This window comes from Artibeus jamaicensis, unplaced genomic scaffold (assembly GCF_021234435.1).
Source record: "Artibeus jamaicensis isolate MK-2021 breed Jamaican fruit bat unplaced genomic scaffold, CSHL_Jam_final contig_373, whole genome shotgun sequence".
In the NCBI taxonomy this organism is placed as follows: Eukaryota; Metazoa; Chordata; class Mammalia; order Chiroptera; family Phyllostomidae; genus Artibeus; species Artibeus jamaicensis.
In genome coordinates this window covers 2,259,251-2,277,157 of record NW_026521807.1, presented here as the reverse complement: position 1 = coordinate 2,277,157, position 17,907 = coordinate 2,259,251, and the positions used below count along the sequence as shown (strand labels likewise).

The window sequence follows — 17,907 nt, the reverse complement described above, 5'->3', positions numbered from 1 at the left end:
GGGGAAAGAGTGGGAAAATGGAAAGGCAGAAAAGAGAAAGGAGAAGAAGAGAAAGGGAGGAGAGAGAGTAAGGAGAAGAGGGAAAAAAAGAGTGAAAGCAAAGAGCAAAAAGGAAGCAAAGCGAAGAGCAAGGGCAGGACGATAAAGAAAGGCGGATAAGACTGCGGAGGAGGAGGTTCTGCCCGGGAAGGCTCACTGCCTTTGGAACGCTCTCCCCGCCCCAGCCCGCCCCAGGCGTAAAGCGGCGGGAGAAGCCCAGCCCCAGAGTCGGTCCTAAACTGGGACTAACTGCGCAAGAAAAGAAAAGGGCTGGGACCGTGGAGCGGAGCGGGGAGCGAGGGGGGGAGGAGGTGGGCGCCGTCAGCTCCAAGAAGTGGCTTACAGAATTACATTTGTTTTTCTTGTGATTTTATTAAAAGTCACTCCTCATCTCCAGATTGCGTGAAAATATCTACTTTCCACTCAGATACACCACATTAACTTGTTGGAGACGAATTTGTTTGTTTGTCTGTTTTATTTATTTGCTAGATAAGATTGATGCAGTCTTATTAGCGCTATATCTAGTTATAGAAGGAGATAAGGATGAGATGTTCTTCTTTTTATTCCAATTACTGGCCTTGTCACCTAACTGAATAACTGATATATGATTATTTATCCTGAGTAAATAGAAATCAGAAAAGCAGCGAACTTAACACATACAAACAAAATCTCCATGTCACTTATTATATTCCGTGTGGCTAATTGGGGCCATTAAAATCGCAGGGCTGGAGGCAAATGAAGAGTAGATTTGGGATCCGGGAGTGGGTGGGGGCGGCTGCCGATCTGTCATTGTTTTGCGTCGAGTTCTCTGCACTGAGGGCCGCGGATGCTAGTTGTTAGAAAGCAAGGATTAAAAAATAAGCAAGCCCCAGCGCCCAAGAAGAGCCATGCAAGTGGACTACATGGTTGTGGTTTCCAAACTCGGATGTATGGGAAACTGTTTATTGCAGGGGGGAAAAAAAGTGTGTTGAGCTCCCGTGTATCGAAACAGGCTTCCCGGAAGGATAGGAAATTACATTGTTTGGGGGCAAGTTTTGTCCGCCGCCGCCGCCCGGGCACATCCCCGCGGTCTGGGTGAGCGGGCAATGGATACACAACGCTCACACAAGCGCGCACGCCAAGTACACACGTCACGCACACGCAGTTCCCGCTCCCTGCGCTTTAAAAAAATGCCTGGAGAGTGGGCCCTCTGGTTGGGGAGCTGGGGTCCTGTAGGCGGGCGAGGGGTTGAGGCGGCCACACGCTCCCGCGGAGACAGCAACGGGACAGCCCTGGCTGACAGCAGCCCGCAGTCCCTGCGCTCCCGGTCCAAGGAGGCCTGGAGAGGATGCACGTTTTAGCTGAGCGCAGTCTTTGGCTGGAGATGAAAGGCGCTCCCTCCGCCCCAGAGAACCACCGCTGGAAGGCGAGCCGGCGGGGGCTTTCTCTGTGGCCGGGCAGGGGCACTCAGCCCAAAGCCTCTTTGACTATAGTCTCTTTTGCTGGGAACCTCGAGAGATTTTTTTTTTATTTTTTTATTTTTTATGCAGAGTAGTGTGGAAGCGCCTGTCACCCTTGCCCTGGAGACTTACTCAGCTGCACTCAAAGATCTCCTTCCTTGCACTCACCTCACCCCCAAATCGACTTCCTGAAATGAACTATACATTAAACAGTCTCAAACGCTAAAGTGGACCACTGACACTTGTCCGGGACGGGGGTAAGGCGGCGGCGAGAGTGGGGAGTGGGAGAGCGTCGGTTCTGGCACCTGGGGCAAGAGATGGGCAAAAGTGGTCACCTTCGTTTCCAACGCAGGAAACTCGAGAGCTTCCTGGTTTTCCCCTTCTCGTGTTTGCCCCCACCCTTCATCCTCTCGGAGGTTCTAAAGGAGGCCCGAGGAACGAGATCCGCTTTACCATCGCGTTTGGGTTATTGCGTATCTGGGAAAGTAAACAGGAGTGTTCGAGTCACCTGATTTGTTTTCTGTAAGCAAATAATACCCAAAAGCATGGCTGTAATTTACCTCGAATTAAAATTGATTCTTTTCATCAGGCAAGAAAATAGGAAAATGTGAGATCGTTAATTATTGAGGGAGGCGCTGCTCATTAGAGGGAACAATGTTACAATTCAGCACTTAATAGCGGGAATGTGAATAATAACGCGCCATATTTCAGCCCACTGTCTGCAAAGATAAGAGAGCAGTTTACAAACAACCCAGGCAGCCCAAAGTTACATTTAATCAACACCCAAGGTCTCTGTAAGTGGAAAAAGCAATCAGGGCGCTGAGCACAGTACCCAACTCTTCAAGAGCAGCCGGTGTATATTTTTATTCTGTCTCTCTGACTGTACATGGGATTCACAATAAATGCATCAATACAATTGGGAGGTATCAGAAGTACAAACCTAATCAGTATCTATCCATCATTAAGACAGTTGCTGGCCAGATCTCCCCTCTCACCCACCTATTCAACCAGTCACGCCATATTTCTAAGTCTTGCTCTGGACCAGGATGGCAAAGCGGGAGAAAAGACACCGATTTTGTAGTTGCCTGTTCTTGTACCCATCGAGTGTTTTAAATATATATACTTAAATATATATTTACATATATTTAAAGCTATGTCTCCGAGAAAGCCGACTTCTTGCAAAACTACAAAGTTGTTTGGCTGGGTCTGGGCACAGGGCAGAGAGAGTGGGAGCGGGTTCCTTGGCCTTTAAATGCTCTTTGTGCTTCGTTAAAAGGGAGAAGGTGAGGAAAGAAGAAAGAAAAAAATGATTTCCCTGTGCATCGCCCCTTGGCAGGCTCTTGTACAAAATTCAATCTCTATTTTTTATGAGAAGTAAACTGTCTAAATAAATTTTATTAGGGGCAACCAATATATTTTCTGGTAGTTCCCTTTGTTCCACTTCTACGTGTGTGTAACAATCTAAAACCTATTTATTGAGGAAAAATCACTGGATCCGTCATAGAAAATCCTTTTACTTTGCTTTGAAGTGATTTCTGAAGACATTATTGTCATTCTGAAGATTTGGGGGTCATTGCGCTAAAATCTCGCCTTGTTAGGGACTTCAGTTCCCATGATCATGTGGGAAATGCCTTACATTATCAACAGCAATGGGCCTGACCGGTACTTTCCCGGCTGCCCCGGGAAGGCGGGGAGATGACGGGGAATAAAACTCTGGTAAATACATCTCAGGCCCTGCCCAGGTGAATTCAGACACTGGCCAAAAGGAGCTCCGAAGGGGAAGAAGGTCGACGCAGGGGCGAGCATCTTCTGTCCAGACTGTTGTCATTTTCCTCGCCACGCCTGCTGCCAGCGTGCTCGGGACTCCGGGCTGCAGCTGGCGCCCTCCCCACCTCGACGCCCCCCCCCCGCCCCGTACCCCCTCCCACTCTCAGATTTCCTTCTCCCCCCTTTCCTATAAAGGAAACCCCCACCCCATGCTTATGCTCCGAAGTCTTGGAAGAAATGATTTAGTTTGTTTATACTGCTATAAAAATCAAGACCAATAGAAAAGTCATAAAATGAAGCGGGCTATCAATCACGCCGCAACATTGTTATTCAGCGGTTACTAACAGAGATGGATAATCCTTTGATTTCGTCCCATTGTTATTACTCTGATGTGTCTTCGCATTAACTATTACACATTTATTTATCGACCCGAAAAATACAACAAAAAGGGATATACGAGCGGTGCATGTGAGAGGACGCTGAGCGGCGGGCGGTTGTTCTGGGAGCGGCTGCGGAATGAAGGCGCGAACGCCTGTGTGCGCGATGGTGTGGGCTGGGGGCCTTCTCTTCCCTCGTCCTGGAGTCTCCTCCCTCCCTCCAGACAGGGTACGGAGCTCCCGCAGTGCGGGCCGCAGCAGAACTGCCTGTTTGGAAAAGCGGGGTGCCTCTGTCGGGGCCCGTGTTTTCCTCCTACACTTGTCCGCACCTCCTCCCCTGCATTCCGGTCTTGGGTACCCCTCAAGCCCCACTCCGGCTGGGCATAAATCCCCTAGAGTCCGCGGGAACGTGCAGCCAGGTGCGCACTAGAAAGCTACGTCCCGGGCACTCGCCGCTCTGCCCCGGGCCTTCATCCCGCCTCCTGCCCCTTGCGCCCAGCGCCGTAGCACTAGATTTGGGGTTTTGTTTGGGGAAGGGGAAGCATTTATTGTAGGAACTCTATTTGCTTTAGGTCTAGATATTTTCCTTTCAAGCAAATCCTTTGTCGAAAGCACGCGAGGCGCTAGTCGCGCATCCTCGCGGCTCCCAAACACACCGCCGCATCCTGGACTCTACAAAGCCGGAGGCCCGCGGCTCCGGCGCTTCAGTCCCACAGAGGCCGCCTTGGCAGCAGCTGCAGCGGCTACTGAAGTTCGGCCAGGCCCGGAGCTTCGGGGAAAATGGTTTTCTCAGCTCGGAAGGAACTGGTGTGGCTGATGTCCGGCACTCACATGTGTGTGTGTGCACGTGTGCGGGCGCGCACGTGTGTGTTCATGGGAGGAGGGAAACGGGCTGCAGGAGAGGAGGTGGAAGCAAAACTGCCCCAGAGTTCTTATTGCCTGCTCCTTTGTCTCCTTGCTCCGTCCCTGTCACACACCCAACTAAGGGCGCGCGCGCGCGCACACACACACACGCACGCACACACAATTCCTCTAGCATCTGCTCTCAGGCAGCATTTCCAATGTTTTGTGTAAGTCAATTGGACAGCGAACAAAAAAAGCCATTTGCTCGGTATTATTTAAAACAGACTTCATAGGGCCACCCTTTTGTGGAAGCTTTATTTGCACTAAATGAATAATCTTAATTGCATCACTCTCGAATTAAAAATCAATGCTAATCAAGTTGAGAGTAGTAAATATCAGTTTTCATTGTGCCTGGATAGAGGGCATTTTTCTTGTGTTGCAAATAAAAATACAAGTCAAATAACTTTAAAAGGGCATTATGTTCTGCTACAAATACAATTGAAACGGATTGTTTAGGAGCAGATCAGAAATGGTACAGAATTTTGCACTTAATTTCCTCAGTTATCATTTACAATAAGAACCTCTGGGCTTGACAGCCAAGTCTAAACAGTAGTAAATTAGTACAAATTTATACTGATTTTACTCTAATAATCGTAATAAAAGCTTATAGATTTGGCACTAATTACATAAATGCCTAATGATCTTGAAAATTACTCTGGTTAGAAATATATTACTAATCTAAACTTTGTTGTTGGCTGGCTCTGAAAAATCAGAACATTAGAAATGGTTCGCTTCACTTGTGGAAAGCACTTTAAATTGTTCTAGTAGTTTAACATATTCAAGAGGAAAATAAATAGCATTTAACTTTATTTACAGTCATAAGTAGAGCTGAGAGCCCTGCAGAACTTAGAAACTTTGACCAAAAGATCGGGTTGTGGGCAAGGAAGCAAGCGTGCATCCTGCAGAGCAGCGGGAGCCGGGGCGGGAAGGGTGTGGAGCCGGAATCCACAACGTGCTGGGGACCTGAAAGCTGCTGGGAAGTCGACTGCTTTTCTGCGCTTTAGGCCTACCGAGGGGCTGGGACTGGAAAGGCCCAGGGTCCCAGCTAGGGATTCTGGACCTTAGGCCCAGGCCTGCTAGTTGGCGACTAAGTCTAATCGTGGTCTGGAGGCCGCGGTGTGCCCTTGTGTTCCAGGCTGGCAGGGCAGAGCCGCGGGAGGCTGGCAGGTGTCACCCAGAGGGCGCGGGCGGGGGGCACTCTCGGGTCACGCGCTTGTCATGCCCTGCTCGGTCCCCAGCCTTGCCTTTGCCTTTGCCTTGCCTTTGCTTCCTGAGCTAGGAAAATCCTAGCTCAAGGAGATAGAGCTGAGCCTTTGGAGCGAGCCGGGCGGGACAAGGAGAAGGAAAGGCGTTCCTGGAGAAATCGCAGGGAAACACTAACGGAGGCCCGGCCTGGAAGCCCAGGGCAACGCCGAGGCGGCCGCCGCTTCTGTAGCAGCTGCTCGGGGCTGGAGCCACCAGGGTTGCCACTGCCGCCTCCTCCGGGCGGGCGCGGGCGGGCGGGCGGGCGGGCGGAGTGGGGGACTCTCCGGGCTCTGACATTTGCAGGCTGCCCTCCTGATTGGTCCCCTCACCGAGCTGCTCACGGGTTCATTCAACTGTTAAGCACCTCCCCGTCTCTCTAAAGGACATTATAATGCAAGAAGCCCCCTTTTTAACCACAAACCGAATTTTCTTTCATTTAGGTGATCTATATATATCTATATCGTATAGCTTATAGCTTATATCTATTTTAAATAACTTAAAGCAGCTAAAATTTTGGGGGGAACAGCTTTCGCCCTGGAGCGGTGCGCGATGCTGTCTCACGCCGACCTCCTGGACGCCAGACTAGGTGAGTGCGCGCCTCTCGCCGGGGCAGCCAGGAGAAGCCGGAGCAGGAAATTGTCAATTTGTTCCTTATTTTACCTTAATGTGCCCTAAATGGACTAATTTCTTTAAAAGTAATTGTGCTGCATTAAAGTTTAATTTGATTTAACAACGTCCTTTAAAAAAAATCTATGGAATATGTAGATCCGAAAGAGGAGTGGGAAATGTTACTTTTTGTTTTTCCTATTTTTTTCTCTTACCCTCTCCCCCTTATTATTATTTTTTTGAAAGGCGATCCACCCCGTGATAATGTCTGTGGAGGTGTTTTTCTTTCTCTTTTTTCTTCCTGTTTCCTTGGATTTGGGATTTCTTTCTCCTCTTTTCTCTCTCTTTCTCTCTCTCCCCACTGCCCTTTTCTCCCCTCCTGGTCTAAGTGTGGTTGAATTTGTAAAAATCTGGCACGAAGAAGAAGCCTCTGCAATTGAAGCGATTTGCTAAGTGTGCTTATTGAGAAAAGAGAAAAGCCAAATTCATCCTCATAGGCATCTTTGCCTGCAAAAGACTTGGCATTGCCAATGGCTGAGAGGAATGCGCCTTTTATTTTTCCGGAAAGAGAAGCTGAATCCCCTAAAGTTTGATTCACTGCTGTCTATAGAGTTTACTTGAGTTTCTTTAATGCTGACTGGGTTTCCGGTTTGGGAATCTTTGGTGATGGATGTGACTCCATTTTCCAAACACTTTCTCTGATTTGAGGGGGAGGCGGAGCTGATTTGGGTTGATTTCGGGGGGTGGAAGACTTGGGGACTTATTCATCTTCCGAAAGTGAGAGGGAATCGGCTCAGGGCCGGAGGTAGAGTTTGTCACCCTGCCTAAGCGCACGCAGGTGGGGCAGCAACCGAGGAATTGTTTGATTTTTTGTTCTTTTCCTTTCCTTCCATTTTCCCTCTTGGATATGCTCTAAGGTTCCTGGGGCGACAGGTTATGGTTCATGAAAGGGACTCCGAGGCATGTTTCATTGCCGAGATGGGAGTGTTTCGTTGTGGGCCAGACGAGAGCATGCGCTGCCTTCTGGAGCCGGCTGCGGAAAGAGGGGAAAGGGCCGGGAAACGGGATCTCCCCTGGCTGTCCAAATCCTGGGGAGCGCAGCCGAGCATCTTGGGAGTTTCCTCCGTAGGGCGAACGTGGGCGCTGAGCGAGCCGAGGATGGGGCCGCAGGAGGACCGCGCGGGGAAGATAATCTCTTCTGGCACCGCTAGGAAGGTAGTGACCACAATCTCCTTGCCTTCTCAGGTATGAAAGATGCCGCCGAGCTTCTGGGCCACCGGGAGGCGGTGAAGTGTAGGCTGGGCGTGGGGGGCTCCGACCCCGGGGGCCATCCGGGGGACCTAGCGCCCAACTCCGACCCAGTCGAGGGAGCCACTCTGCTGCCCGGGGAGGACATCACCACTGTGGGCTCCACGCCGGCCTCGCTGGCGGTGAGTGCAAAGGACCCGGACAAGCAGCCGGGGCCACAGGGCGGCCCGAACCCCAGCCAAGCCGGCCAGCAGCAAGGCCAACAGAAGCAGAAGCGCCACCGGACGCGCTTCACTCCAGCGCAGCTCAACGAACTGGAGAGGAGCTTCGCCAAGACTCACTACCCCGACATCTTCATGCGCGAGGAGCTGGCACTGCGTATCGGGCTCACTGAGTCCCGAGTGCAGGTACGTGGGGTGTGGGCGCCGGGGCAGAACACAGGGAGAGGGCTGGAGGATTTGGGCAAAGGACGCGGGCGTCTTTCCTTCTTCTTCCCGGATCCTGGGCTTCTCTTCGGAAACCTTTGCTCCTCTGCCAGGAAACTGGTCCGGATCGCCACCCCCCAATGGACAGGCAGGGCCTCAGTATCCCACCAGTATAACCACGCCCCAGCAGAAACTCCTCCAAAGCGAAGTGCGCATTGTTCTACTGCTCGGTCTCCTCCTTCCTCCTGAGTAGGGGACCTCCGACTGACTCTCCCACCCTCTGCGTCTCCCAGGCGGCTAAGCCGAGAGAGCACGCGCTCCACTCCAGCTTGCGTTATTGACAAGTATTTCATTACCTTCTAATGAATTTGTGTTAAGGCCTGGATAAATGCGGGAATCAACAATTGTACAGAAACCATGAAAAGGGGGGGGGGAATAAATCGTAAAGGGCATCTTTTAAAAAAGATCCACACCTGGTTATCACGGTGCTTTATTCTCTTGAATATCACCATCCCACCGCTCTCAGGCAAAATACCCCTAGTTTTGATGCTTTCAAAGGGGACTTTGGTGGTCAACTAATGCGCGGAGGGCAGCCCCAGCGATGCTCCACAGCCTGTGAGACTTGGTTAAACCCTGAGAAAACAGAAGAGAAAATGAAGGCTTTCTGTTGTGGATATCGGACTTGAAGACAGAACATTTAGGGCAGGAAAGATTGACAGAAATACTAGACAAAATAATTACTGACCCTTGTTCTTGTCCAACCATCCTCCAAGTTTAAATCACATATTAACAGAAAGCCACATCTACAACTTTTCTGACAATTGGTAAATAAAAGCATAAGCAGAGTGAATCTCATCTTCCCCGCCCTGCTTTTTAACAAAAATGACAACAATGTATGAAACATTTTATGGGCAGGTGCTGGAGGCGAATTTCCAATATGCGCGCTTGATCGTGAGCTATCCAGGGTGCTGAAAAAATCTTCCTTTCCAGTCTTGGAGGTGGTGTTTTGTGTCCGTTAATCCTGGGCGTCGACCTCAGCTCTAGATTCTTCTACAAATTAAGTTTCAAGATCTCAGTTACTTTCCACTTGATCAGAGAGGGACAAGGATGGTCACAGTGTTGAGCATCTCAGTCCCCACTGGGCTAAACTGTGAAATACCGTGGGCTTCTGTTCTGTATAGTAAGCAAATGGATGTCATGAGGTACTTGAAGTGGTCAAATTAATAAAGGTATATTTAGGTATAATGTTATATTTAGGTAAATATTGATCTGAGTAGATCAACATTTCTACTCATTATAAACCTGGGTGGTTTCCTTAGAGAACTCTGGACCATGGGCTATTGATATTAAGCCAAAAATGTTAATTGCATTGTGCAGATACATATTACTAATGCCCTTAAAAATTTGTTTTTTACCTCGCATCTCTTTTTAAGTCTGAAGTTAAGTTTAAACCTTAAAGGAAACATACAATTTCAACATTTTTATTACTGGTAATGATAACAACAGCTTGTTAAAATCTTGTAGGTTCAAAATAATAAATTTGCTTTTTATCCCTCAAGAGAAATACTATCTAATATTTTTTAAAGTAAAATGCTGTTGCTTAACATAGGCATATTGGTAATTAGTTTAAATTAAAATAGAACTTAAAATCACAAATAAAATATAATTGGACAACTGATTTTATGAAAAAAAAGAAAGAAAATGAGATCTATTAAACTTTATTAGAACTCCCAAAGGTTAATGGCATTGAATCTTTTAATAGAAAAAGTTGTAAATGAAATAAAATACAAACTACATAATAGAAACAGTTATTTTCAAAAAGTACACAAAAGAATAATCAAGAAGAAAGAGACGAAGTACTTTAATTGTGGTAGCATAATGTTCAACCAAAGATAATAGCTTGAAGCTGCTGATAGGGACAATTTAATAGAATAGCAATTTCAATATTTTTAAAAATAATGTCCCATAGTTTAAAAAGTAATCAGATCAACATAACCTTTTTAATTAACATTTCAAAATGATTAACATTATGTAATGTAATGCAAAAATAATTTATGGAAAATGTATTTACTTCACAACTCACTGTACCATTGCTCCTTGACCAAATTCAAATTAAATAGTAATTGGTTTATGTTCTTATCTGATGAGTACTTCATAGTTTTCTTTATAGTTAACAGATTGTCACCCATTCTTTTCAGTACGTGGGCCACTGCGCTGATTAAAAATGATCTAAACATTTATTGCAATGGTATGTTTTTAAGCACACTTTCTAGTTCTAGACTAAATGATCTAGCATACTTATTTTTATCTATAACTGGTATATATCATATTTTTAAGTATTTATTAAAGCACCTCTACTCACTTGGAGGCCAATTCCGTGTCTGATATCGCTCCCCTTTTCTGGCAAGTATAATAAAACCATTCCTTTTATAGCATGCCATTATTAGAAACCAATTTCAGAATTATTTATAACCTGGAATGGCTTATTAAGCAGCAATGCGAGAATCATGCAAATTACACGATCAAATGCAATATAATAAGCATAATCATTAGTCTCTAGCACGGATTAATTAACTTTCAATATTTTATTTACATAAAAACCAAATCAGTGAAATAACTTCTGCACAGTCAGGCTTGCCTTTCAATATTTTATAGGAACAAAAATAATGTGCTGTAATTCCATTGACCGTGTCCCCCAGAATGGCCCTGTCACCTGCCACATCTTAATAGGGGGACAAGCTGAGAGTATTTTCTAGTTTTCTAATGGAATGAGAAATTGCATTTTCTTCCTCTCCCAGCACTATTAAAGTGTAATGAATTCGGCCCAGAGTTCACGGCTGGCTGATCGAAATGAACCTGAGATCTAGGCTTTAATACAGCTCCCCAGATTTCCTCCCAAATCTTCACATTAATCATTTGCTGGATTCCAATGAGATCTTCATAAAGCGTTTGCTTCAAAGGGGGAAAAAGTAATATTCTCTCCTCCCTCTCTTTCTTTATTTCTGAGCCATTTATAAGTGGGGAATTAAACGGGCTATATATTTTAAAATACATTTACAGTATGTCTATATTACTGTAACAGCAGATACCACAAAAGTGGATTTTTAAATTCCAGCCTCCATTAGATCCTCACTGTTGTATTAAGCATTTTCTGAGAAGAGCTGCATTTCAAACTGAGTACAAAGTTGGCCCGTGGCTGGGTTCATATATTTCCTGGAGTTGTCATCGGTGCATTCTCAAACTCTCCCTTAGGTTTTGCCTGCATTTTAATCTGCCATGCTCTAGTTTTCAAGTGGAAACATTCACATTTTAAAAACATATGCATCATAGCTTGGAACGGAGGTGCTCAGACCCCATGAAGATTTTGTTCCCCAACCCCAGTAAGCCATGAAACATAAAAAAATTTGTAGCCATCATTTGACTACTAACCCTCAAACATAATTGAGCACGATTTTTCGATTATTCCTGTAATAGTTAGCTCTTTTACAGATGTTCTTTTCCGCTTGTGCCTGAGATTCAGAAACCTTGCTGGCGAGTGTTTTCTACTGAAATTCCACCGAGCCATTCCTCCCCCTTCTTTCTTCTGTTCTCCCCACTCCTCACACAAGCCAGCCATCCTTATCCTCTGCTGTCCGCCCGAAACTCTGGCACATTTTGGGAGTCACTGACACTTACTAGGTGTTAGAAACCTGGTTTCAATTTATAGATATCTTTCAAAATATATCTGTGCGTGCAACGTGAGGTGCGGGGACAGTTTGGACACAGACACGGCCCCTCTCCAGTGCCTCGACTGATTTACTTACTCCCAATCCCGCCTTGGATGGATAACAAAGCGATCTGTGACCGCTGTACTTTCCTTGGCTTCCTGTGAGTTAACCTGCTGCCCAGGGCTTCTAACCACAGCTCCATTCCAGGGGCCGCACGGATCCCAGCCGCTGCCCCAGCCCTGCTGCCCCATTAATCCACTGCGCCACCAGCTCAAGGGGCTTTAGCAGAGAAGGGACCCGGGGTCTTTACCCAACCCAGACACTGGTGTAAACAGAAATGTGGGAAATGGGGTAGAAACCAGTGAAACATAAAACGGTGGCTTGGATATAATGTTTACCAGGCAATGGCCGGGGCAAATGTGGGCAGAATTGTAGACTGCAAAATGCCATTCACACTGGTAAGCGGAGAGTGTGTCTCCACTTGGCAGATGTGAAGGTATTTCAGTGCATAGCTGTCTTACCAGAAAGGGGGTCAGGTACACCCAGACTCGTGATACTTCAGCTTGCAGAATAAACACTAAAGAGCTTGGATTGACGGACAAATACCCTTGTGGTCACAAATTTGGTGGTCAAATTGCATGGGTCAAATTCTAAGAGGAAACTCCATCGGTATCGGAGCTGTGTTCCACATCATTTGTATTTATGCACAGAAAGCCTCCAAGTGACTGGATATTAAATTGCATGCCTGCCAAGTAGGCATGCTGGCTATTTTTTAAAAAGAAGATCAAATTAAAATATGGGGAATGAGAGGTTATCTTGGTCAGGCAGTTTACTTGGTATCTTTCAGGAACAAAGGCTCCTTTCCCTGTGGTCGTGAGTTTGACATTCATAGGCAAATTTGTCTGGTAAGGTCTGAAATTCCATGGTCACAGTTAAGAAAGCACAGTAGGCTTATTTTCACGTGGAGTTTATTTCATCAAAAACATCTCCTTAAAAAGACATATGGGTTTGTATAGCAAAATTAAAGTAGACTTATAAGCAGTATGGGCTTTAAACTTGACCTCCTTTAATTTGTAGTGGTCAGAAAATTTGCTTTTAGTTTATGGGTGAGGGTATGGTGTGAGGGAACTGGAGGCCTTGTTATTTGGGATCTTGAAAAGAATAGACTTGAAGGCCCTGGGTCTCAGGGCTCTGGCAGCAGGTTCCAGCTCACCTGCACAGCCCACATAAAGGGGCCTTTAGAGGGGTCGTGAATGGAGCACAGAGACTCGCGTCAGTAGAACGTGAAAGTCACGACGGCAACCGAAACAACACCGTAGCTCAGTGCCGCTCGCTTTCCCACACGAATCACTATATTAACCTCTCCGCTCTGTCATCCGTGGCGTTAGGGGTTTTCCTTTGTCTTTCGATTTTGAAACTGGCTATGTCATGCAGGGCCTTTCATCAATTTCCAAATTTCCAGCGTTTCTGAAAATTCTATACCCCATCAGTGTTATAAGGCACGCTATTAAGCCACATGGGTACACATGTTTATCTTCATTTGTACACCTGTGGATCCAGCCTTGACACATGCCTGCCTGCAGACCTGTGCATCTAAGCCGCGCATCGAATGCGCCAGCACGCAGGTGCGTGGTGAACGCAGCACACGGTTTATGTTTGCACTGCGTGTAAGCATCCCTGTATGATCACATAGGAGTAAGGGAATGGGTACTCGGTGGGTGCAAGGAGTGCCGGAGCTGTTGGAAAACCAGGGTCTCTAGCTGGAGTTGTTCTGCCTGGGGCTGAGTGGGTGTACCTTACGCGGAATTCTCGGATTTAAGCCCCTGTGCCTTGTTGGCTGCCGGCTTCCTAATAGCGCCCTGTTTGTCTCCCCACCTTGTCCGCTCCAGGTCTGGTTCCAGAACCGGCGCGCTAAGTGGAAGAAGCGCAAGAAGACCACCAATGTGTTCCGCGCGCCCGGAACGCTGCTGCCCACCCCAGGCTTGCCTCAGTTTCCCTCAGCCGCTGCCGCGGCTGCCGCCGCCATGGGCGACAGCCTTTGCTCATTCCACGCCAACGACACCCGCTGGGCGGCGGCAGCCATGCCGGGGGTGTCACAGCTGCCGCTGCCGCCCGCTCTGGGCAGGCAGCAAGCCATGGCGCAGTCGCTGTCCCAGTGCAGCCTGGCGGCGGGGCCGCCGCCCAACTCCATGGGCCTGTCCAACAGTCTGGCCGGCTCCAACGGCGCAGGGCTGCAGTCGCACCTCTACCAGCCGGCCTTCCCCGGCATGGTGCCCGCCTCCCTCCCCGGCCCCAGCAACGTCTCTGGCTCGCCCCAGCTCTGCAGCTCCCCGGACAGCAGCGATGTGTGGCGGGGCACGAGTATCGCCTCCCTGCGTCGTAAGGCGCTAGAGCACACAGTCTCCATGAGCTTCACTTAATGCAGCCACGCCCGGCCTGCTCCGTCCCCGGCACCACCCCAAGGACCCTCGGGCGCGCGCCCGGGGCCCCCTAGCTTCCCGGGCCCCTGCCTGCGTGCCCTGCCCCGTCCCGACCCACGCCTCCGCCACTCCTCGTTTGGTCCTCTCCTCCTCCACTCTCTCGGTCTCACGCCAAGCTCCAGCACACCAAGCCTCTCCTCCGCCAGATTTCGCTCACTCCAGTCTCCCCTTCCCCCTTATTCCCCCCACCCCCCCGCCAGCCCTTCTAACCCTGTCACCCAATTCCTCCTGCCACCCCATCTGTAGCGCCTGATCCCACCGTTTCCTGCTATACCGGCCTCCCCGCTTGCACTAGTCGTGCTAGCGCCCTCTTCCCGGCCTTCTGACGGGCGCCGTTCCCACCCGCACCTTCAACACGATGCCTACGACCCCCTCGCCAGCAGCCTTTCCTCTGGTCCCTTCTTTCCCTGTGTCACGTGTCCCTCCTCCCGCGCCCAGCAAAAAAAGCATCCTTCCCACCATTTTACTTACCAGGGAGTCGACTCAGGATCTGAAATCAAACACCAATGGACTGGTTTGTGGGCAGAAACACACACACTCGCACTCTCGCTCACTCTCAGACACTATACACGCACACGCGTGCGCGCACACACACACAGTACACCTAAGTCACACACAGACGTGTTCAAGGGACAGCACAATGTTGGGGATTTTTGTCTTAAAGGAGGACAAGCATCTGCTACCAACAGCCATCTGAGGGCCCAACTGATATCATTTGATTTATCCTTGCATTCTTTCTCCAAACTCCTCTTTGTTTACTCTTCCACCATCCTGCCCTTGCCTCATCCACCCAGTCACATCCATGCAATCCTCTATTGGCTTACAAAAAAAATTGTAATTTTATCCTACTTTTATTTTCTTAAGCACAACTGTGTGAGGGTATTGAAGAAGGGAAAGCTTCTCAGGAAGAACATGCCAGTGGATTGGGTGGCTGGAGTGGACTAAAGCAGTCATGTGATGAAGAGGCGATCTTATCCATTTTGATAAGTCTTTATAAGAAATAATAACATGTAAGAAAATTTTCCTTTTGTAAACGCAAAAGCCACATTTTTTTTTTTTTTTTTTTATCCTTCCGGACTGGGGTTTGCTTTTGTTTCTCCTAGCTGCTCTGTGCCCTTGGTTGTTTTGTGGTCGTCCTGCCGTCCCTTGTGCCCCTCGGCCACTGCCCTGGCCCCTGCCGGCCACCTGTGGGTGCACTTGGACATCTACAGCCCTGCAACTTTGTACAGAGAAACACAATCAGCTCTTTCTGCATGTGCTGGTCAAATCCAAACCCAGAGAACAGAAGCGCTTTCGAAGAATGAACAAACATGTGAAATAGGATGTTTTGTGTAGATAAAGCATTCTTGTTACATACTGGTCAATTTGTGATATGTTTTAAGTTATTGTCTGTGCTTATTTATGGAATTTGGTTTTCTTAATAAATGTTTGAGCTAATACAAAGCATATTGACTCTTCCGGATGAGTTTATATCAAGTTAAATGTAAATGGATCAAATAAAATCATTTTCAGTATGTGATATGGAGAATGATGGGTTTTGGTGTGCCTTTGAGTGGGGTAACGGGAAGCGAGCCAGGACTGGAGGTTCTCAATTCGCACTCAACCTGCAGGACCTCGGCGTTCGGGACGCGTGCGCCCTTCAGGGGGCTTGGCTTCAGCCTCCGCCGTGCTCCGCCCGTCGGGACTCAGCCGACCGGAAACGAGAAGGCCGCGCCACGAGCGCCTCGTGCGAGCTCCAGGCCTCGCGAGGCTTGGGGGCGGCCCGGGGCTTTCGAGCCCGAGACGGACCTGGTCGCAGCTGCGCGCACTAATCGCCGGCCCAAGAGTAGATAAGCGTTTCAGGTGAACGGTTTCCCTCCGACACAGTAGTGTGGGGAGTCCCTTGCCCGGCTGGTGGAGTGTGATGGGAAGGCTGTGGGCCAACGCGAGGACCACCCTGGAGGGAGCACGGGGACTCGGCACTGTGCCCCCCGCCGTCGCCCAAAGCGTCAGGACTGCGGTAGGCAGTGGCCCCGAGAGACCCACGGCTCTTTCCTCCGCCAGGGCCTAGACGTCAGGCGGTCGGAGAGAGACCCCCGGGACTCCCTGGTGAGGGCAAAGGGCGAGTCGTCCTGAGAAGAGTGTCCAGGAGGACCAGGTGGCGGGTCTGCGCCCCTCTGGCTTTTCCTCCGCGGGCTGCACTGGTTCCCTCGGGGCCCAGACTGGGTTTGAGCTGAACTCGCTTTCAGGCACGCGATCGGCGGACTTCCCCAGACTAACTAGTGGTGGAAATCGCTGGGTCTTCGGTAGTTTGAGGGGGAAGGTTGTGTGTGTGTGTGTGTTTTAAATCTAATTAACAGTTGACATACAATATCATACTCGTTTCAGGTGTGCCACATAGTGATTAGGCATATATGTGACATACAAAGTGGTCATTCCTTAAGTCTAGTATGTGGGTGTGTTTTAAACTTGGAGGTGAGTCGATATCCGAGGCTTCCTTTGGAAGACTAACCAAACTCAGTCCTGGGGTTTGAAATTTAATTGTAATTATAGGCTTTGAGAGTGCACCCTTTTCCTTGGGAAGATTTCTGATTTGGTTGCCAGAGAGTGTAAACCCTAAAAACACCCTTGTCCTAGAATACAGTTTAGTATCACTGAGCTGTGAATTTTAGGAACTGTTGTAATTGTTACTCCACTAAGAGAACACAATGGAATCTTCTCGAAGGTGAGGACGAAGGGCATGGTTCTCTGTGATAAAGAAAAATAATATATTCATGTTACCTTAGGAATTTTAATTATAGGTAAAATTTTGGGGGTTCAAAGAATATTTAAACTCTACATTTCCTAAAAAGTATTTCTGATATAATGTTAAAATGGGATTTCATATAAAAATGGAACATTTCTGTTTTATAATTCACCCTAAAATTTAGCAGTGTAACAACCAAATTTCTAATATGTCTGTAGGTAAAAGAAAAAATACATTTCCTTGTTTTCACATTTTTCATATTCTTTTTCTTAGCTAATACTCTTTGAAAAATATTCAAATCATGGATACTGTACTCTCAAGTCACATTTAAGAGATTCAGTACAAATCACAGATTGCTTCACCAGTAAGCATGGAAGGTTGTTTACAAGGATGCTAATTTTACAGCTTTTTTATGCTGCTATAAAGCATAACTTTATGATGTAGGAATGCAATAAAGGATGCTAAATGGAATCTTTAAAAATTGTGTTTCTCAAAGGCAAGGGAAATGGGGTCTTTCATTTGAAAAAAATGAGCCAACTTAGAACACTGATGAGAAGTTACAAATCAAGCGAAGTGATAGATGCTTTCAAAGATACTTATATTTCATAATATCATGGTTATTTATCAATATTATAATGAAAGCATACAGAGTTTTTCACTTGACCTGACTGTGGAATAATATTTGTTTCTATGGCAATAGATTTTTGCATTAAGAATGCCGAGCATTTTAGTATCATGTACCATTAGCATAAGAGAAGACAACCTGGCCTAAATTGTTAAAGTTGATAATTTCGCAATGATAAAAAGCAGAGAGTGATAATCTCAATCACAAGCCTGAACAATTTCTGCAGTATGAGAGAGAACAAAAAACCTAACAACAATTATAATGCTTAATATTATTTTTTATTTCTTAGCAGCAATTTGGACTCAAAACTGTTCAAGTTAT

General features: G+C 47.5%; 1 protein-coding gene across 1 annotated transcript; it reads left to right on the top strand.

The window, feature by feature from the left end:
* Positions 1-6,319: 6,319 nt before the first annotated feature.
* On the top strand, positions 6,320-14,176 carry OTP (orthopedia homeobox). Its single transcript, XM_037143728.2, has 3 exons — positions 6,320-6,356; positions 7,622-8,031; positions 13,646-14,176. Exons 1-3 carry the CDS (start codon positions 6,320-6,322, stop codon positions 14,174-14,176), a joined length of 978 nt encoding a protein of 325 aa, XP_036999623.2.
* Positions 14,177-17,907: the final 3,731 nt, after the last annotated feature.

Excerpts from the sequence above, each read along its gene's own strand:
- OTP (XM_037143728.2), top strand. The coding sequence starts at position 6,320 with ATGCTGTCTCACGCCGACCTCCTGGACGCCAGACTAG. Across the intron at positions 6,357-7,621 it reads CCTCCTGGACGCCAGACTAG|GTATGAAAGATGCCGCCGAG; the intron begins GTGAGTGCGCGC and ends TTGCCTTCTCAG. Across the intron at positions 8,032-13,645 it reads TCACTGAGTCCCGAGTGCAG|GTCTGGTTCCAGAACCGGCG; the intron begins GTACGTGGGGTG and ends TGTCCGCTCCAG.